The sequence below is a fragment of the Mauremys mutica genome, chromosome 9 (genome assembly GCF_020497125.1).
Source record: "Mauremys mutica isolate MM-2020 ecotype Southern chromosome 9, ASM2049712v1, whole genome shotgun sequence".
NCBI lineage: Eukaryota > Metazoa > Chordata > Testudines > Geoemydidae > Mauremys > Mauremys mutica.
The window spans coordinates 23,535,545-23,558,234 of NC_059080.1; the positions used below are offsets into that span (position 1 = coordinate 23,535,545).

Consider the following 22,690-nt stretch of genomic DNA (forward strand, 5'->3'; position numbering starts at 1 on the left):
CCAGAGAAAGATTTAGCCAGCAAAGTGAGCAAATGTGACTGAATTCATATGAGGAGCAGATCAGCAAAGTTAAGAAGACACCATTTGGAGCATGTTTCAAAGCAGAAATGCATCATGAAAGAAAACCCTACACGCCCCTGATGGGTCGTGATGTTTGAACAATAATTTTTTTACTGCTGAACATGGCCAACCTGCTGGACATGGCCAACCAAAACTTCCTGATGGCCAGTTTATAGCCATTTGTTCTTCTGTCCACGTTGGTGCTGAGCTTAAATAATTCCTCTCCCTCCCTGGTATTGTGACATCTCCTACCGCCAGTGTAAAGGATGTGCTTGGGAGGGACTCCATTACATTCCGAAGGCTCGCATTATTTCCTGCCTTATAGCCCTGACTGTCACTTAAGGTAATGGCAAAACTCCCATTGATTGTAATAGTGCAGGATCAATACATATATCCCCTGGAGGCTCATCATAGCCATCTTTGGAATGAGGAATGCTAGAGTGGGACTCCTTTGGGAACTGATCTGCACTTCCTTAATTGGCCAGAGGGGTCACTGTTCAACAGTGCACTGTATGTATTACTTCTGGCCCTTGCCAACCTGGGAAGGACAGAGACAAGGAATCAAACCAGGATCTCCAGCACAACAGTGCAGAGCGCTAAGCCCTTGACCAACAGAGCAGCCTTTTGTTATGTTTGCAAAAGCTAACATGCCTTTATTTATTTTTAAGCTCTTTTCCTTTTTACTTAAAGATTCATAGTGAAGTTTCCTTGAATAAAAGCGGCCATACATCATTGCTACGTTCTCACATAGGACAGACTGACAATTAATGCTGCTAACGATGGGGCGTAGTTTTCACTCTCCAGGTCACCCTGACTTGTTCTGCCTCGTCTGTTTTACATTTGTTTTTAATGCTGGTTTAAAAGTAATTCTAAAGCAATGTATGCTGTGAATTCACGCACTGCTATTTTTCCCCCCAGTAGAAAGACAAAGCATTCAAGAATGCTTCTAGGGTCAAACAGTTCATATTAACTGTTTATTAATCACCAGTCACTTCTGGGTAGAGAGCTATGTGTGACCAGGGAACCTGCAGCTTTGAGTATTTATAGTGCTATAGGGAGGAGACCAAGCAAATGTCTTATTTAAAACTCTCTCTGCTTTGGCACAGAATTGCAGTTCTGAAGCCTTCATTATTGATTTAGTTCACTCTGACATGAGAGCTGAAATCCATTAAAAAGGATCTTCTCATGACCCATACCATCAAACCAAAAAAAGGGGGACAATGGAAGAAGTGAAGTAGTTATAGCACTTGGTAACGTTTGTAACTTTTCAGCAAGAGTCCCCAATGCACATCACGCCTGCCCTAGAGTCTCCCTTGTTATTGCAGACCTGAACACCTATACAGCTGTGCTGATGCATCTCAATCCTGACCTGCAGTAACCCTTCTGTTCCACCTGTAAGCAACCAAACATCTCTACTAATGAACCTTACACAGTCCTCTTCCAGTTTTGGTCATGCACCAATCTATTCAAATTCTTTGATGGTGTCAACAAATGTGTGGACAAGGGATATTCAGAAGATTTAGTGTACTTGGACTTTCAGAAAGCCTTGGACAAGGTCCCTCATGAAAGGCTCTTAAGCAAAGTAGGCAGTCATAGGATAAGAGGGAAGGTCCTCTCATGGATCAGTAACAGGTTAAAAGACAGGAAACAAAGGGTAGGAATAAATGCTGTTTTCAGAACGGAGAGAGGTAAATAGTGGTGTCCCCCAGGGGTCTGTACTGGGACCAGTACTATTCAACATATTCATAAATGATCCAGAAAAAGGGATAAACAGTGAGGTGGCAACATTTGCAGACAATAAAAAATTACTCAAGATAGTTAAGTCCAAAGCTGAATGCAAAGAGTTCCAAAGGGATTTCACAAAACCGGGTGGCTTGGCAACAAAATTGTAGATGAAATTCAATTTATAAATGCAAAGTAATGCATATTGGAAAACATAATCCCAACTATGCATAAAAAATGATGGGGTCTAAATTAGCTGTTACCACTCAAGAAAGAGATCTTGGAGTCACTGTGGATGGTTCTCTGAAAACATCCACTCAATGCGCAGTAGCAATCAAAAAAGCAAACAAAATGTTTGGAACCATTAGGAAAGTGATAGATAATAAGACAGAAAATGTCATAATGCCACTATATATATCCATGGAATGCCTACACCTAGAATACTGCATGCAGTTCTGATTGCCCCATCTCAAAAAAGATGTATTAGCATTGGAAAAGGTACAGCGAAGAGCAACAAAAATGAGTAGGGGTATGGAACAGTTTCCATATAAGGAGAGATTTAAAAGATTGGGATTTATCAGCTTGGAAAAGAAACGACTAAGGGGAGGATATGATAGAGGTCTATACAATTGTGAATGGTGTGGAGAAAGTGAATAAGGAGGTGTTATTTACCCCTTCACATAACACAAGAACCAGGGGTCACCCAATGAAATTAATAGGCAGCTGATTTAAAACAAACAAACAAAAGGATATATTTCTTCACACAATGCACAGTCAATCTAAGGAACTCATTGCCAGGGGATGTTGTGAAAACCAAAAGTATAACAGGGTTCAGAAAAGAACTAGATAAGTTCATGGAGGATAGGTCCATCAATGGCTATTAGTCAAGATGGTCAGGGATGCAACCCCATATGTTCTGAATGTCCCTAGTCTCTGACTGCCAGAAGCTGGGAGTGGATGATGGGATGGATCACTTGATGATTGCATGTTCTGTTCATTCCCTCTGAAGCACCCAGCCACTGTCAGAAGACAGGATACTGGGCTGGATGGACCATTGGTCTGATTGTTCTTATTTTCTTAGGTCCTTATAATTTTGTCAGTCCATTTTAGTCCTGACTTGCAAAACTTTCTGACACTCCAGTCAAGGGCATTGCCTAAATAGGGGCTTCCAGTACACTATAGTCCTGACCTAGAGCGCACACACGTGTTGTTCCATATGTATAGACTACCCACACACTGATAGTGGACTGTAATCGCAGCCTGTAGAACCCACTGCTATTCTGGTCTTGGCTTCCCAGCCCACAGTTCTGCCCATGCACCTCATTCCTGACTTGTAGCACCCCCTGTTGTTCCAGTCTGGATTTCCTCCTTACCAGAGACTGAAATGTGGCAGACATGCTTCAGTCTTACATATTAAAGCCAGAAGGACCCATTGTGATCATCTAATCTGACCTCCTGTATAACACAGGCCACAGGACTTCCCTGAATTAATTCCTGCTGCAAGTCCAATAGCTGTGGTGGAACTAGAGCATATCTTTTAGAAAAATATCCAGTCTTGGTTTTAAAATGTCCAGTGACGGAGAATCCATCACAACCCTGGGTAAGCTGTTTCAATAGTCAGTTATCCTCAGTGTTTAAAATTTGCGTCTTTTTTCTTGTCTGAATTTGTCTAGTTTCAACTTCCAGCCATTGGATCTTATTATATCTTTGTCTGCCATACTGAAGAGCCCTCTTGTATCAAATTTCTGTTCCCCATGTAGGTTTTTATAAACTGTGATCAAATCACCCCTAAACTTTCTCTTTGATAAGGTAATTAGATTGAACTCCTTGCATTTCTCACTATAAAGCATGTTTTCAAGTCCTTTAATCATTCCTAACACTAGACCTGGACACAGTATTCCAATAGCATTTGCCCCAGTGCCAAATACAGAGGTAATATAACCTCCCTATTCCTACTTGATGTTCCCATTTATACATACAAGGATCACGTTATCCCTTTTGGCCACAGCATGGCCCTGGGAGCTTACGGTCAGCTGATTATCCACCCTGACCCTGAGTCTTTTTCAGTCACTGCTTCCCAAGTTAGAGTCAGCATGGCCTACATTCTTTGTTCCTAGATATGTGACCCTTACATCTGGCCGTATTGAAACATATTGTTTTATTGCAGCAGGTTTACCAAGGGATTCAGATCATTCTGTGTCAGTGACTTGTCCTCTTCATTGTTTACCACTTCCCCAATCTCTTCGTCAACTGCAAACTTTATCAATGATGAGTTTGTTTTCTTCCAGGTCATTCATATATTTTTTGTAATAGTGTAGGGCCAAGAACCAATCCCTGCAGGATCCCACTAGTCTCACACCCACTCAGTGATGATTCCCTATTTACAATTACATTTTGAAACATATCAGTTAACTAGTTTTTAACCCACTTACTATGTGCCGTGTAGATTTTGCATCATTATAGTTTATTAATCAAAATGTGTTGTGGTACTGAGTCAAATGACTTACAGAAGTGTAGTACGTCAACACTGTTACCTTTACCAACCACATTTGTTATCAAAAATGATATTAAGGTAGTTTGACAAGATGTATTTTCCATGTTAAATTGCATTACTGGTATTACCTTCTTTTTGCAGTCATTCCATTATTTAGCCTAGGTTTGAAATCAGGCAGACAGTCCTGTAATTACTTTAGTGAGCCCATTGACCCTTTGTAAGTATTGGCACATTAACTTTCTTCTGGTGCTCTAGAACTTCCCCCAGTGTTCCAAGACTTAATAAAAATCAACATTAGTGGTCCACAGAGCTCTTCAGCAAACTCCTTTTTAAAACTCTTGGAAGCATGTTATCCAGACCTGCTCATTTAAAGATGCCTCACTTTAGTAGCTGCTGTTTACACCCTCCTTAGTTACTGTTGGAATGCAAAGTATTTCATCATTATCATCATCATCATATGATGTGAATACATTATCTGGCTTTTCCCCAAACACAACAGAAATATTTATTGAATAAAGAGTAAAGTGAGAATATCAAACTCATCTCACTTGTAATTTGTGGTAAGTAGGTGGAAGACCAATGCATTTAACCCAGTATATTGTAAGGCTCCCAGATTTTTCATATTTCTAGTAACAGCAAAAGCAGTTAATATATTTTTCACTATCATTATTCATCTAATTATTTTGCAAGGGTATTTGTAATGATGGCAGCACATTATTTACAGATTGAGGATGGGGAGCCAAAAACCTCCTCTCATATCTTCACAGTAGAGCTTGACTCTAATTATTTTTGCTCCTATGCATGTGCAGAGTGACAGTTGCCATCAGTGGGAATTTTGTGCACATAAGCAAAGCAAAATACCAGTCAAGAGGAGCTGTGCTAATTTGAAAGGTGGTGGGGAGGAGGGCGAGGTGTTTCCCTGGATGCTGTGTTTGTCCAGATGTCTGAATGCTTCACCCATGCTTTCACTGAAACAACCTCTCATGTTTTTAGATTTAAAAAAAAATTAAAAAGGTAAAACATTGAAAAGGACTGGATAGGTAACATGATATGGGATGGGACATATACGGTCCTAGAGAAGTACACACCAATGCCATGGAAATACAAATACCTTAGAGAAAGCTGCTCATTTTTCAGGCTGAATACAATATAATTCCTCCACTGAGAAAAGATCTGAAATTCCTCTGGATCTAGTAAATCAGATTTTCATTGGTGATGGGAAGAATCAAACTTCTCCATCCCTGGCAATAAAAATAAACACAAATGCTTATATCTTCTTTCTCTGTGAAATGGGAATTATACATATCACTGACACTCCTTGTGGACAATAACATATATAACATATATATTCTCATTAGAGTTGGGGTGATTATTTCAACTAACTGTTTTCTTTCTTCACAATGATCCTTTTTACCACTATTAATTCAATCTTTAAAAAATGAATACAACACTTACTGTAGGTCTCACATATAAACAGATCCATGCACATGTATGTTATAGCATACAATAACAGCTACCTCTTTGTAGATGCAGGACCTATAATGGCTGACACTTTTCTTGGTTTATTTGTCTTGATTATTCAGCACTGAAGGGACTGATTTGAAATTTCTCTCCCTCATTGAAGTGGAAGGACCTTGTTCCCTATAAGCACATAGATTTTTAAAAGTACAGCACAGGGTTGAACTGAAGGACATCAGCATGTCACCATGACATTGACTCGCTCATTCATGCCTCCAGCCTTTCCAGATTTTTTATGGATTATGGTGGGATTTCTAATAACTGGGAATCGGCACTTTGTACTCATGTCTCTCCTTGTTTGTCCAAACCCAAATCACCTATTGACTTACAGTGCACAGTTCTCCTGTTCTGTCTTGATGATAGATTTTTTAGGGAAGGTATCTCAAGGTTACTAACGGGGGGCGGGGGGCAGCTACATCACTCTGAGTCCTGATGATATGTCTGCCATCAGAGATTTGGAGGAGTTTGAGAGGAGTGATTTTGTTTTTTGTTTTGCTTGTGACCCACACAAATAATTGCAAGACTATGTCATGCTGCACTTTGGTCTTGTTTTCCATGCTACTCTCTGATTTTTATGGCCTTGTTCTCATTTTCTCAGAGCAGCCTCCCTTAATTGCTATTACTGTAGATCATCCAAAGCATATTATTTAAAGATCAGCCTTTGCATTGATTTACAAAGCTGCACTTTGACTTGACATTTTTACGTTTTGAGGCTTGCTTTTCTAATTACAGCCGAAAGGAAGTTTCAGATGAGTATCATATAACGTAGGAGCCAGAACCCCAAGGGCAACAGTTTTTGTGTTATTTTCTGTGCTTGAACTAAGCAATCAGCTTTTTATCGTGATTGATTAATTTTCATTGGGGCTGTTGGGGATAAAAGGTTTACCATCTAGAGTAACATGCTCAGCTCCGTAAATTTCATACGTATGAGCCATTATAAATTAAACTGAACACTAAATACCCAATCTCAAAGCATTTCTAAATTGTACACATGAAGTTCCTGGTATTTTGTTCATGGACTGTATAATTTGTATGTGAGATCTAACCATCTGTCCATCTATCTAATGCAGTGGTTCTTAACCAGAGGTACGTGTACCCCTGGGTGTATGCAGAGGTTTTCCAGGGGGTACATCAAATCATGTAGATATTTGCCTAGTTTTACCACAGGGTACATAAAAAGCACTATCATAGTCAGGACAAACTAAAATTTCATACATATACTGTACACTGAAATTTAAGCACAATATTTATATTCCAGTTGATTAATTTTATAATTATTCGGTAAAAGTGAGAAAACGAGCAATTTTTCAATAATAGTGTGCAGTGAGACTTGTATTTTATGTCTGATTTTGTAAGCAAGTCGTTTTAAAATGAGGTGTAATGTGGGGGTATGCAAGGTAAATCAGACTCCTGAAAGGGGTACAGTAGTCTGGAAGAGTTGAGAGCCACTGATCTAATGTATCTGTCTGTCTAATCTATGAGGTCCATCACTGTAGAGTGTAGGTGTTGGCTTCTAGGATATCCTCATTGTGGCATCCTATGCACCTCAATTTGCCATCTGTATGCTGACATCACACATCCACAAGGCTGCAGCTCCACCTGATCCCGGCTAATTGCCATCTTGTCTTCAGTGTTGCCTGTTTTGAAGGAAGTGACTGAGATGGTTGTGGTGAAGCAGCTCTGGTGCCATCTAGTCTTTTGATTTCCTTGATCCATTTGTAGAGTGAGTATCAAGTAGGAATGCTTGAGTCCTACAGTGTTTGGCTTAGGTTCAATTGGCTGTTCATGGCTTATTTTCTCCCTCTGCTTAATCCTGTAATAAAGTTACAGTATTGGATTTGTGATGTCACAATAATTTGCATGGCAATAGTGCCTAGATACCACAGTGATGGATGTAATATAAATTTCCAGCAGGATAACTATGATGTAGAGATTGTGCTACGTTGTGGTGCCACAGGGTGATGGGCTTCTGTGCTTCCGAGTTGCATGGTGCAGTGATTTATTTGCTGTCGGTCATATGTTGGGTTATGGGTTTTTTTTACTTGCATAGTTGTTTGGATCAATACATGCCCCCCCCACCCACTCTTTCCTTAACACACACATGCAGTCATATTCTTCTTCTCTCCCCAATCCTTCCAAAATAAATATATCTGAAAGTAACACCATGCAGATGGGACTGATCGCTCCTGAGGTCAAGCAACCTTGTCCTTGTCTCAGTAACACTGTTTGCCATGTATGGATTAATGGCTTGAATGCTTTCTATGTATAATAGACCTCCATCCTTGTTCTTACACAGTGCCCCATTACCATGGCACCTGGATAACTTTCCACGCTGTGGCTGTCGCTAGACTAAATGTGAAGGTGCAGCTCTCTTTCAGCTTCACCCTCCTTGTGGGTGGTGGGGCTGGAAGTGTAAGAAGCCTTAAGATTGTTTTATATTTAACCATCATGCCGAGCTGTGTCATTTTTCACAGCCCGCAAGCTGAAGAAATTGGGCAACCTGAAGCTGCAAGAGGATGGTGAGGGAGCCAGCTCATCCAGCCCAACAGATGAGCAGGCCTCCAAGATGGTGATGACACGCATCGATGGGTTTGAGTGCCAGCCCATTTTCCTCAACGTCCTGGAAGCCATTGAGCCTGGTGTGGTGTGTGCAGGCCATGACAACAACCAGCCTGACTCCTTTGCTGCTCTGCTGACCAGCCTGAATGAGCTTGGGGAGAGGCAGCTGGTGCATGTGGTGAAGTGGGCAAAGGCCTTGCCAGGTGAGAAAAATTCCAGCACCTTCCCCTACATCCCTAAAACCATCACACTCAAATCATGGCAGGGACATGTTTCAATAGAAGAATCATATAATCTGGGCCCCAAAACCACAACATTTGTAGGGGTGCATTTTCAGAATGTTTTCTTCTGTGAGCACAAATTATACCCACAACATTTGAGTGTAACCAACATTGCCGTAGCATGGGATTTGTGCCCCTCTAGTGGCTGGTCCATGAGAGGTTATTGAGTCTGCTGCTGCTGTAGACGTTTGCCCCTTTAGCTCAACCAGAAGAGGCTTGTGCTTTTAGAATGAAAACTTTTGGGTTCAGTCCCTGCTTGGGTTCATTCCTTTGGCAGGTGGTTATCACATGGGTATGGTTTTGGCCACAGTTAAATAGCTTCTGCAAATCTAAGCACTGGGTTTTTCAAATATCTGAATTAGGGTGACCAGATGTCCCGATTTTATAGGGACAGTCCCGATTTTTGGGTCTTTTTCTTATATAAGCTCTTATTACCCTCCACCCCGTCCCGATTTTTCACACTTGCTCTCTGGTCACCCTAATCTGAATGTTTTCTAGACCAGCAGGGGTGGAAGTTGCTGTAAGGAAGAGAAGCTTCTCTATTCTTCTCTGTGCAATGATCTCTGTCTGCTTTAGGAGGAATGTTAGGTTCAGGCAGGAGCTGCAGCATTACTTCTTAAAATAAAGGACCAACACCGTGACACACTCCTGGGAGAGGATGGAAGGAGTGAATTCTCTGAGGGAAGGAATAAAAACAATGCTGTTTGATAATGTAGGAGGTGGAAGATGAGTAAAACCAGGCTGAAAGTAGTTAGGGAACAGAACACATTGGCATGAAAGAATCTATGCGGTCCCAGCCTGTTTCACATTGTATCTCCTCCAAGTGCTGGAATTTCATCTTAATATAATTTGTCAGAGTTTTAAATGCAAAATTTTCTCTGTGTCTCTCTCAGTCACATAAAACTATGGGACAATCATTCTTGGAAGTCTAAGTGTGCCAAAAATTGATTGGATTTTGGGTTATTTAACACAAATTATAATTATTTAGCACAAATTAATTTAATGTTATCATACGTAGCAATATTAAATGAATGTGTTATTAGCAGATTAACACTATTTCATAGTTTATAGCATACTGCAAGAGACAGCTACAGGAGAGAAGTGAGCTTCAGAAAGGGTTATCCTGTGGCAAACGTCAACCAAACCTACATTCTAGACAGACTCTCTGATTTCATTAACCCTCTGGCTTCCAAAGATGCCTGAAGATGTCCTGTTTCATGCATTTGATTCTTAGGCCTGGTCTACACTAGGCATTTAAACCGGTTTTAGGAGCGTAAAACCGATTTAACGCCACACCCGTCCACACTGAGAGGCTCTTTATATCGATATAAAGGGCTCTTTAAACCGGTTTCTGTACTCCTCCCTAACGAGAGAAGTAGCGCTAGTATCGGAATTACCATATCGGATTAGGGTTAGTGTGGCCGCAGATCGACAGTATTGGCCTCCGGGTGGTATCCCACAGTGCACCACTGACCGCTCTGGACAGCAATCTGAACTCAGATGCAGTGGCCAGGTAGACAGGAAAAGCCCCGCGAACTTTTGAATATTTCCTGTTTGCCCAGCGTGGAGCTCCGATCAGCACGTATGGCGATGCAGTTAAAAATCAAAATAAAGAAAGAGCTCCAGCATGGACCATGCGGATGTGATTGCTGTAAGGGCAGGCAAATCTGTTCTATCAGCGCTCCGTTACAGAAGACGAAATTCAAAATCATTTTTAAAAAATCTCCAGACAGACGCCATAGCAGGGACTCAGCGCACTGCTGCATGACAAGCGTAACGGAAAGCCAAAGAATCAAATGGATGCTCATGGACTGGAGGACTCAAGCTATCCCACAGTTCCTGCAGTCTCCGAAAAGCATTTGCATTCTTGGCTGAGCTCCAAATGCTTCTAGGGTCAAACACAATGTCCACGGTGGGTCAGGGCATAGCTCGGCAATTTACGCACCCCCCCACCCACCCCCAGAAGTGAAAGGGAAAACAATCCTCTCTTGACTCTTTTACATGTCACCCTATCTTTACTGAATGCTGCAGATAGACACGATGCTGCAGCACTCAACACCAACATCCTTGCTCCCCCCCGCCATGGGTGGCTGATGGTACAATATGGCTGATATCCATCGTCATCATCAGCCTATTGGCACATGGGGCAGTGCAAAAGGACTGGTAACCATGCCGACTAGCATCCGTGAGGTCGATCAAGGGCGCCTGCTCCTAATTTTTCCTGGTAGATGGTGCAGTATGGCTGGTAACCGTCTTCATCGTAGCAACAGGGGGCTGAGCTCCATCAGCCCCCACCCTTCATGTGTAAAGAAAAGATTCAATTGCCCCTGGACTAGCAGTGGGATGCTGGGCTCCTCTCCTCCACACTGCTTAATGTCCTGTCTGGACTATCATAGCAGCTGGAGGCTGCCTTCCACTCATTTCTCACTAACAAGTCACTGTGTCTTATTCCTGCATTCTTTATTACTTCATCACACAAGTGGGGGGACAATGCTACAGTAGCCCAGGAAGGCTGGGGGAAGAACGGAATCAACAGGTGGGGTTGTTGCAGGAGCACCCCCTGTGAATAGTATACAGCTCATAATTTCTGCGGGATCTGACACAGAGCAGCTGTGTTCTCTGGTTCTATGATACAGTGGTTCTCTAGTACCCTTGCCCATATTCTAGGCAGGACTGATTCTATTTTTAGATACCAAAAAGGAAGGATTGACTCAGGGAGTCATTCCCAATTTTGGCTTTTGCGCCCCTGGCTGATCTCAGCCAGGGGCACTTATGACAGCAGCAAATGGTGCAGTGCAAAAGGACTGGTAACCATGATCATCTTATTACCAATTTATGGTATGGTAGATGGTACAGTATGGCTGGTAACCATCTCTGCTGTCATGCAAAAGCAAAAGAGTGCTGCTGTGCAGCGCTGCTGAATCGCCTCTGTCAGCGGCATCTAGTACACATACGGTGACAGTCACAAAAGGCAAAACAGGCTCCATGATTGCCATGCTATGGCATCTGCCAGGGCAATCCAGGGAAAAAAGGCGCAAAATGCTTGTCTGCCGTTGCTTTCCCAGAGGAAGGAGTGACTGACGACATTTACCCAGAACCACCCGTGACAATGATTTTTGCCCCATCAGGCACTGGGATCTCAACCCGGAAATTCCAAGGGGCGGGGGAGGCTGCGGGAACTATGGGATAGCTACGGAATAGCTACCCACAGTGCAACGCTCCAGAAATCGACGCTAGCCTCGGACCGTGGACGCACACCACCGATTTAATGTGTTTAGTGTGGCCGCGCACACTCGATTTTATACAATCTGTTTTGCTAAACCGGTTTATGTAAATTCGGAATAATCCCGTATTGTAGACGTACCCTTAGAGTGCACAGCTGCTGGCAGCCTAATGGCCAGTGATTGTATTCCTGTGTGCCTAGAGCAGAGGACAGGCTGATGGTGACACCTATAAAATGTGGTGTTTTTTATGGATGTACCTGGTAGTGACTCCATAGTTAGGGTTGCATTCTAAAATGGGTTTATAATGAGGCATTTATTCCTGTTTTCTCCTAAGTAAGTGGCCAGTCAATGTGGCCCAGTTTCACACTCGATAGGTTTTCTGCCCTTTGAATTTTCTGTGTCATTTTTGTTTGATTTCCCTTCATATATGTTTAATAAGCACCCTTTGAATTTGGGCTGTAGTTGAAATTTTTCCTTGCAGCCCTACTTCTCACTGTCTGTTTTAAAAAAAAGTCTGTCTACACGACACTTGGTAAATAGGTGGATCCTGTACAGACCAGCTTCAGTTGGTTGGTTTTGTTTTCTCCCCCCCCCTTCCCGCGGTTGGATTTTGGGTCACTTTTAGCTAGGGACAAGGGGGATGAGCATGCCTCATTCTCTCTGCAGTGACCCAGTGTTCATGCAGCCACATCAGAGGCAACTGTCAAATTGATGGTTTTTAAGATAGATACTTACATGTTAAAGTGTTCCAAGATTTCTGCATATTGGCCCTTTGAGTTAAGACTCTGTGGCTACTCCAGTGTGTTTTGTTATTTGGAGTTTGTTAGAAATCTTTTGTCTAATAATGCATTTAAACAAGGTCACTCATTTGCTGTAGGGGTGCTAACTTAACTGGGAGTGTTTACCATTGTCTGGATAAACTTTGCTTTCCACTTTCTGAGCAGACACTGTTTTCCACTGTCTAGACAATACAGCTTCCAGAACAGAAAGTGGGTATTCAGTTATATTAGAAACCTCAATTTAATATAGTATGTCAGTAATCAGTGATGGAATGTAAACAATAAAATTTAATAAATTAAAATAACTGATTTTGATGAGAAGGGAAATAAAATTTCCAATTTTTGTTATTAAGCAAACTCATAAGCTGCCAATCTTGTAAAAATAAAAATGTCTAGTTGACGAATAAAAATGTTTAAGAGAGAAGCTAAAAGCATCTCTCCATAAAACTGTATTGTGTTAACATTAATTGAAAGAAACTATCTGGCTTTCAACGCTTTAAAGTTAAAATGAACAATGACTTGACTTATTAAGATTTAACTTTGCACGTGTTGGGCTAGATTCACAAAAGGTCTTAGGTACCGAAGTACCACTTTAGGCCCCTAAATCCCAAAATCTGGCCCCACTGGGATTCACAAAACTCCTGCTCAGCTGCCCTCAAAACTTGTAGGTACCTAAAATCATTTTGTGCCTATATTTTTGCAGTAAAAGTTCCCTAGGCACCTATGTCTCTGCCTCCGAGTGTGCGCACTGCCGCCCCACACCAGGCATCTGTATGCCTAAGCCCCAGAGCGATGCATGACTGAAGGAATATAGGTATTTCTCCACTAAACTCACCTGCATGTTCAGACCTTGCCTACTGGATCTGGCCCCTGTAGATGAGCTTGCACAAAACAGCTTTTGGGGGAGATCGAGCTCCCTTATAACTCTTAGCCCAGTGGTTAGGGTATCCAATTGGGATGTGGGAGCACTGATTTCCCCCCTTCTCCCCAGCAGCTTCTTGCAAAAATGGCATAAGCACCTAACACCAGAGAGGGTTTGCAGTCAAGAATCCCAAGCAGAAAGAGGCACTTCCCTGCAACCTGGATTCAGGTGCCTATCTCCGAGAGAGGGGCGGGGCTTTGCACGCACACCTTTTGTTGGCACCTCTCATTGGAAAGGAACCCCTTCACCTGCTGTGTTTTATGAATCCCAATTTTGGACACCCATCTCTCTTCATTCATTGTATATGGAGCCTCAGCGCCAAAATCAGGCTTTGTGAATCCAGTGATTTTTCTAGGTTTCTAAAAGTTGGGAATGACAATACTCATTGTCACCCAGGCCTAAGTTCCTTTGTGAATCTAGCCCATTGTTATCATGTAGGTGTGATCATACCAGACAATCAGTTAAAAGATATATCATACTGCACTATTAAATTAATGGTCATGAATCATCTGATGAACAGAGAAAACCTTTGTTCACATCTGAATGAGCTCTCGTTCGCATGAATAAGAGCCAAGAATTTAAATAGAATTGTTTTTTTAAATGAAATCCAAATCAGACTAAATATGTCCTTCACATTCTGTATTTGGGAAAGAAATCTAGTCTAATCTTAACAGAAGTCAGAAATTGCCAAAGTATGAGGGATAGCTCAGTGGTTTGAGCATTGGCCTGCTAAACCCAGGGTTGTGAGTTCAATCCTTGAGGAGGCTACTTAGGGATCTGGGGCAAAAATTGGTCCTGCTAGTGAAGGCAGGGGGCTGGACTCGATGACCTTTCGAGGTCCCTTCCAGTTCTAGGAGATTGGTATATCTCCAATTATTACCTTTTTTATCACCCAGATTATATTAGTGTAAATATGCTTTAAAATGTGGGCGGAAATACTGAATCTGATGCCTTTAAAAGTAAAGGGCAATATGTTGAACATTATTTAAACATTTAGCAATACGTACTGGCCTAGATTTTAAAAAATGGCTAGTGATTTGGGGCACCCAGATTTTGAGACACCTTAAAGGAGCTTGATTTTCAGAAAAATCAGGCCTCTTGAAGGTGTCTTGAGTTGCGTACCCAAAATCATGAGTTACTTTTGAAAATATAGGCCACTGTGTTCATTGGAACATAGTAAAGCAGTCTCTTAGGCTGAAAGGCATTGAGAAATATTTCTTTTAAAGAATGTTCAAGTATTAATCATAAAGATTAATAGTAACAGATTGCTCAGCAGAAGTCATACAGTTTTAGAGAACATACTTAACAGATAATGAACGAAGGTGGCAGAGAATATGCTATATTAAAGATCAGGTGAAACATTTAACTAGTAAGTTGAAAAGCCAATATTAAGTCTTGAAGGGAAATCCAAGCAAAATGTGTGATGAGAACTGAAAACCACAGGGGCCATTAACTCTTTGATTCACACACAAACAACACAGCTCCAAAGCACATACAAGTGATTCCAACCTCAGAAGTGAATTAAGGAGAATAAACAGGTACTGATGTACAGGTTGAAGTTTTAGGCCACTGTTTCTTCCTCCTGATCCTGAACCAAGTGAAGGAAATCTTTTAAAAGAACTATAATGTCTCTCTCTCCTGCCTGTCCATCTTACATGTGGCAATGGTATGCCTTCCAGAATCAAAGCAGAACCCCCTCTTAAATATATTCTGTATCTTTTTGCCATGTGCCCTGGCTCAGAAGCTGCAGATCTGTCAGCCACTGCTGGTGCCCTGTCTAGAAAATCCATTTTCCAAGAGGTCGGGCAAGCATTTGAGAGACAATCCAAGCTGATGGCTTCAGATTGCACTGAGATGGCTTCTCAGTAGTGGTCCTTGAATGAGATGTTAGTCCCACTCCCCAGGGAAGGTGCTTATCTGGAATGCAATTCAATAACCTTGCCTTGGGCAAGGTTAAACATGCATTCAGCACGGAATACAAAATGGAGGTCCTAATACAAAATGGAAGTTACAGTACCAAACAGAGTTAATTATTTGATCCAGACATGCCACTGTCTGTCCCGGGAGTTAGGAAGAAAAAGGTGCTTTAACAAAGTTTCATCTTCTGTCGCATCCTCCTCAACAGAAGGCACCTGCCCACTTACTGTAAAGACACTTAACAGCTTTGGAGTCCTTTTGAGCTCCTCAGTGCATGTGGATGCCCAAATTGCCATGTGTAGCAGTGGCTTTCATAAAGATGCAGCCATGCCTCTGCTTCCTTTTCACTGGTAAGGAACTGAGCCTTCTGACTAAGCCAAAAGGTCCTCCCCTTCTATGGTAACACAAGTTCAAAATAAAGAAATGGAACGACAGGCCCAGTGATAGTCCAGTCCTCCTCCCAGCCATTGTCTCTCTCCTGAGAGGCCGTTCACTGTTGTCCCTTCATCCTGAGATATGGAGGGGAATCTTCATCCCAGCCTCTGCCAGGCCATTAATAGCTGCAAAAAATGCTCTTTTCCACTTGTGACTCGGCAAGAGACTGTGCCCCAGTCTCCTAGAGAAAGATCTGATTACAGCAATCCACATATTCATGTCCTTCAGGTTCAAGTCAGGCTAGGCATTATATCTAAGAATGAAGCCTAGTAGCCCATTAAATTTTCGTCTGGTATAGATCTAGGGTGATCACCCTTCCCTTGTTTCACTGATTTGCCCCTTAGGGTGACCACGCATCCCTTATTTTAAGATGTATTGAAAGGTATTAAAACTGATAATAAGTACCATTTTAAACATTAAATTGAAGCTTATGATGATTGCATTGTATACTGGAGGGCAGTAGAAATATACGCATGAGAGAAAAATAAATGCTATGCTAAGGGAAATGGTGTTTCCCTAAAATTTCCCTTAAAATAAAGCAATGTCCCTCATTTTCCATGTGCCCTTCCCTTATTTCCATCCAACAAAGGCGGTCACCCTATATAGAACATCTGTCTGCACCGAAGCACAGGCTGCCATGAACAGGGTCACCCTGTGAACTCTCTACACTGCTTTCCCATTGAATATAGAGTCAAATTCAAAGGCTGTTTTTGAATATACAAAGCCTTCTATGGGAAACCTGAGTGATTGCCTCTCGCTCCGTGACCAACCCCTGCCAAGTCTGCTACTTTCCACTGCAGCCATTAAACTGCCGACCAGCAGATGGGCTTGTGAGTGCAGGAGAATTTGATGATTTTCTTTTTTGCTGAAGAAGCACAAGGATGCAATGGTATTAAGGGCTACATAGATAGTGCTAAGACCACGTTGAACTGAATTGAGGTTTCTTCCTATTTCAAGAGACCAGCCATTGTAAACTGTCAAATTAGACTGAAGAATTCATCTACACACCAAATTCATTGGATAAGTAGGAAAGGCTTTTTATACATGTATTACCTTACTGAAAAGAGAACTTGGTTCTAAGTTAAATACTTCTCAGAATGCACATACCTGAGTTTATAAAGCATGGAGATGATTTAAATGTATAATGTTTACTTGCATTTTGCTAACAAGTCTCACCCTAGTTGCCTACAAGTAATATTGAGTCCATCAGTGCTTAAAAGTCCTGACAATGGAAAATCCCTTATACTAATTCCGCATAGCACTATTTAAACACAAAGTGTGCTTTCATGCAGTGAAATGAAAACTGAAAGAACGCATTCAATCCTAAAGCAATTACAGCATAGCGATAACACATGGTTTGTGCTCACTTGAAATTGACAGCTTCTCAGACAAGAGACAGAAAGAAGTTGGAGTTGATGTCTCATAATTATACGCTTAAGACTTTACCATTGTTTTAACATTTGGTCACAGTAATGTAAGAATTTATAGAAAGCTAAGATCAGGATTGCAGGTTATCTAGGGCTATATGTACTGATAAATATCCAGAGAAATTAGAAATAGCTTTGAATTACTGACTGCATACTCTGTGTATGCGTGTCTCTCTCTGTGAATTGCAAATGTGCTTGTGGCTGGACTATGAATCATCCTGAGAACACGATTTTATTGTTTATAAAGTTCTTTGAGAGACTCTCGGAGAAAGATACTATATAAGTGCAACTTACTGTCCCATTTTATCATCCCAAGCTGTTTGTGTTTTCACCTGTTCTTTCTCTTCTTCCTACACTGAGTCACAACCCATCAATTGCAGCTTCTGGCTTGGAGGCTTCTAGTATACTATCAGCACGTCAGTGCCATGGCTCCAGGGTTGCAATACAGCAAGGTTGCAATTTTGTCATCTGGTAGAAGGAAGAGACTGAATTAGTTTGTGTATGTAGACATCCCATACACACTGGCTCATAGCTGAACACATTGGTAATCTGGGACATATGAAGATTAGGCTGGGGGCCACCATGTCCTAACTTTCTGAAGTCCCCAGGAGCACAGATTGGGAATTAAAGTGCTGTATTTAAAAAAAGAAATTCTGGTGAATTGTTTGAATCCAGACTGAACTTGTGATCTCTGTTTATGGCCTTTTGTAGGATTCCGTAACCTGCACGTGGATGACCAAATGGCACTAATCCAGTATTCCTGGATGGGTCTTATGATTTTCGCCATGGGATGGAGATCGTTCACCAATGTTAACTCCAGGATGCTTTACTTTGCTCCCGACTTGGTCTTCAATGAGTAAGTGTTAAATAGCAACAATTTGATATTTTGTATTGTTCATGTCAGAAAGGTTGCAGACAGAGAGTGAAAGAGGGACAGCTATCTAACAGGCTCCCGACGAGTACAGGTCAGATAACCTCATGCCGAGAGCTGCTCACAACATTTCAGAATTCAAGAATGTTGCTGATTTTCCGCTAGTTAGTCTGCCGAAATCTCCTTGAAGTGATCCAGGAACAGTAGATGGTGCTACCGAGCCTCTCCTATCCTTCTTCACCAGGCCTAGAGTTTACATTCAGAGAGACTCCTCATTCAGAGAAAGGCGGTGCTGACTGCAAGAGACTAATCACTGAGATCCTGCTGTGCTTCCAAGTGCCAGTGTGGCTTCCCCTTCATCGGTGGGCGGGTCAGGGTGTGATCAGATGTAGAGTGACCTAAAGTGCACACAGAAGAAGGAGGTGCTTCCAACTTCTGGGAATGTTCAGACTTCGGTTGTTCTTTCCCAGACACGTTTACTACTGCTAGAAATTAATAGAGCAGACTACGAATAGCAGTTCTTTTATGAAACCTTTCTGTTGTGCCCAGCAACCAGGCTGTATTGCTCTGACGAAGCTTTTCAAAGGGTGGTTCAGAAAGCTCTGCATCATGCATTTCATTCTGAAACCACCAACTCTCTCCTTTGTCTGTCTGCCAGTCTTCCTCTCTCCCTGGGCTCTTACACCATATCCATTGCCAGGATATTCAAAGCACCTAATTCAATACATAGTTAAAACACTTGCCTTTGTCTGAGTTGCCTGAAATGAAAAGGGGTCTCCTTTAAATCAAGAGTTTGGCGGGTTTCTCCTTCATGCCTGTTGAGTTCTTAGACCCAAGCACAGTTGGGGAGGGATAGCTCAGTGGTTTGAGCATTGGCCTGCTAAATCCAGGGTTGTGAGCTCAATTCTTGAGGACAGGGCCGGCTCCAGACCCAAGTGCGCGCGCGCGTGGGGCGGCATTTTGCCGGGAGGGCGGCAGGCGGCTCCGGCGGACCTTCCGCAGTCATGCCTGCGGGAGGTCCACTGGAGCCGCGGGACCAGCGGACCTCCCGTAGGCATGACTGCAGAGGGTGCGTTGGTCCCGCGGCTCCGGTGGACCTCCCGCAGGCATGACTGCGGAGGGTCTGGTGGTCCCGCAGCTCGGGTGGACCTCCCGCAGGCATGACCGCAAGAGGTCCCCCGGAACCGCGGACCGGCGACCGGCAGCGCGCCCCCTGCGGCGTGCCGCCGTGCTTGGGGCGGCCAAATTCCTAGAGCCGCCCCTGCTTGAGGAGGCCACTTAGGGATTTGGGACAAAAATTGGTCCTGCTAGTGAAGGCAGGGGGCTGGACTCAATGACCTTTCAAGGTCCCTTCCAGTTCTAGGAGATTGGTATATCTCCAATTATTACCTTATAAATGGAGACATAATGAACTTGTTAGCTGGATTTACTGACAGCACGATAATCCTTGCAGAGCCAGTAGCAATTTGTGTAATGCACCTCACAAAGTGCAAGATATGTTTATAAATGGGAGCTTTGCATAGCTGACAGCGACCTGATTATTGTGGCAAATGGCCTGGATGAGTAATGTCCCATCCTGGTAATATATTAGGGATTAGTATGTCAGGTCATAAACCATCTGCATACTACATGTTCTTGGGGATGTGATGTGACAACTGCGGGTATTTTTATAGGATGAGGCATCTGTGACCTTTTCCACACAGAATTGTCCCATTTTGTTTCACATTGTTTGGAAACCCCTGAACACCAAATCTCACTTGGCTGGAATGTTGGGCCTCATTGTCCATGGCGGTGTCAGGGACCCCAATCCCAGTGTCTGGTCTCTCTTCATCAAGGCCTCCCAGAAGGAGGAGGGTTGGCAAAGCCTGGCTCGTTGCCCTTGCTTTAGTGGAGGGCGAAATTTGAGGAGACTGGGAATATCTCAGTACTGATGCCCAATGAGGCAGGGCTCAGTATCGATCTCCAGACCATTCCCCCTCTTCTTCCTTCTGATATTTTATTATTTTCTCTCCCTTTTTCCTCCTTCTTATCTTCCTTCCTCGCCAGGAAGCACCCCTGGGTTTCTCTCTTTCTTCCCTGTTTTTCCCCATTCCCAGCTTCCCATACTGCTTCCCCTCCCCATGTCCCCCTCTTCCATACCCCTGTCTCTCACTTCTCCCATGCAGCTCATTTCTGCAGTCCTTACTCTCATGGGCAGTCTGACTGATAACAGTAAGCATTAGGCATGCTCAAATGGTACAGGATGAGGCATCATGCCTGTTTCCCCTCTCCCCCCACCCACCCACAGTACACATCTTCAGCCAGCACTGGTGCTGTCTCCAGCACCTGACTATCGAGTCCTAACTTCAGTGCCCTAACTTCAGCTGGTGTTCTGGATACCTGCTCACTTGGAGCATTGCTCCTTCAGCTGGTAGTGGCCTCTCCAGCTGCCCATATATTGGCATGTGCTCCAGGAGCTCCTAGTTTTCAGGTTGCAACTGCAGTGCTAGAAGTTTTAGGCCTGTCTGTGTGATGGGACATTTGCAGCTAATTCACCTCTGTGCTTATACAGTAAAGAAATCCATAGAAAAGGTACATGCAGTTCAGAGAATGATCAAAATAGTGTGTGTGTTGGGGGGGCAGGATTAGAGATTTAACAAGAGAATCTGCTTCCTGTCAAGGGAGCCACAATGGAACTGTTGCTTCAACGTTAATTTACCAGTTTGGAATGGTGGCAAAGAGTGTCAGAAGTTCCTGCAGTGTTACTGTCTGATTAGCCCTCAGCTAAGTTGTGGCAAAAAAAAAAAAAATAGTAATCTTGAGGTTCCCCTCGTGTTGTCATTGAGACCACAGACAAAGAGTGTGAGCATGGTGCTCAGCACAAAGCCTGATTCTTCCTCCGAGCGCTCGCACCAGGATACACGCCTGTAGTTTGTTAAATATGGTACATTGTTGCTGACACTTTTCAGCAAGTGAGAGGGTGAGGTGAACCTTAAAATCCCCCTGATCATCCCATTCCCCATCAAGCAGATGCTAGGTGGTATTTTGGAAAACTTTCCTTTCCTGAATTCAGGCCATGATGATGTTGAGATCCTACAAGAGATAAAGACTAGCTCCTTTTCAGATAGAACATGCTAGGGTAGATGCAAAGTTGTTGGGTCTTTGTCTTTTTTTAATAAATATCTCGATCAGCCTGCATATCAGACCAGCAGTGCTTTAACCTTCTCACCAATGCATCTTGCCAGGTACCGAATGCACAAATCCAGAATGTACAGCCAGTGTATCAGGATGCGACATCTTTCTCAGGAGTTCGGGTGGCTTCAAATCACTCCCCAGGAGTTTCTCTGCATGAAGGCTCTACTGCTCTTCAGCATTAGTGAGTGGCAGCATCCTTCTCTGAGCAGATTAATAGTTGATATGCCGTGTGTGACCCTGTATGTAGTTGGTTCCCCCTAGGGTGACCAGATAGCAAGTGTAAAAAACTGGGACAGGGGGTGGGGGATAATAGGTGCCTATATAAGAAAAAGCCCCCAAAATCGGGACTGTCCCTATAAAATCGGGAGATCGGGTCACCTTAGTTCCCCCACATGTTCTGGCTGTGACTGTTTGCCTCAGCCATTGTGCTGAGAGGCAGAGAGATGACTTCAGAAATAGAAATTAGATGCCATAGTGGAGCCAGCAAAGACCACTACAGCCATCCATCCTGCCCTCTGCATTTTGCAGGAGTCCTCCCGATGTAATTCCCTTATCTAACCTGCTCTTAAGTCCTACTCTTGATGGGGGTTTGGCCAACTCCCTTACCTAATTGCTTTTAATAAATTGACCTATGAGTGTGAGTGGCTGAGCGGGAAAATCTGACCATAGCTTGTGGTGGGTCTGATGTGCTACCTTTGTTTTGTAATAATGACAGCACCAAACAAAGGCTATGTTAGTAGAGGTGCAACCTGCCCCCAACCCCTCCCCACCCCTCATCCCTAGACAGTGAGCCTCAATCATCCACAGTGGGAGCGAAGATGAGGGGAATAACTGGGGATGTGGGGTTTTTTTCAGTCTTCCTGTTGCTCTTGTTTTCTTCTCTCCACATTATGATTGTTTCCTCTCCTTGTCCCCATGCCAGTTCCGGTGGACGGTCTGAAGAATCAGAAGTTCTTTGATGAACTTCGAATGAACTACATAAAGGAACTTGATCGTATCATCTCTTGCAAGAGAAAGAATCCCACATCCTGCTCTCGGCGCTTCTACCAGCTCACCAAGCTCCTGGACTCCGTGCAGCCTGTAAGAGGGGATGAAATGGCCATAAACCTGGAAGCAGTAATAACTATAGCTGGGGTCTACTAGACGACTTAGGGCTCTGAGATTTTGCAGGGGTGAGGCAGGAATCTTGCAGATACAAACAAGGTGCATAAGGAGATAGCTTCATAAATGTTGGCTGTAATGTCAGAAAATAGGATTTTGACCTGAGATAATTTCTTTAATTACTTCTCTTTTTTATTGACGTTTCT

The 22,690-nt window shown here is 43.0% G+C and overlaps 1 protein-coding gene across 1 annotated transcript in view; it reads left to right on the top strand.

The window, feature by feature from the left end:
- The window catches only part of AR (androgen receptor), a 109,218-nt gene that overhangs the window by 77,686 nt on the left and 8,842 nt on the right, over window positions 1-22,690 (top strand). The window contains exons 4-7 of the mRNA XM_045030278.1: window positions 8,269-8,556; window positions 18,050-18,194; window positions 21,434-21,564; window positions 22,306-22,463. Coding sequence (XP_044886213.1) covers window positions 8,269-8,556; window positions 18,050-18,194; window positions 21,434-21,564; window positions 22,306-22,463 — 722 coding nt within the window. The remainder of the gene's footprint in view (window positions 1-8,268; window positions 8,557-18,049; window positions 18,195-21,433; window positions 21,565-22,305; window positions 22,464-22,690) is intronic.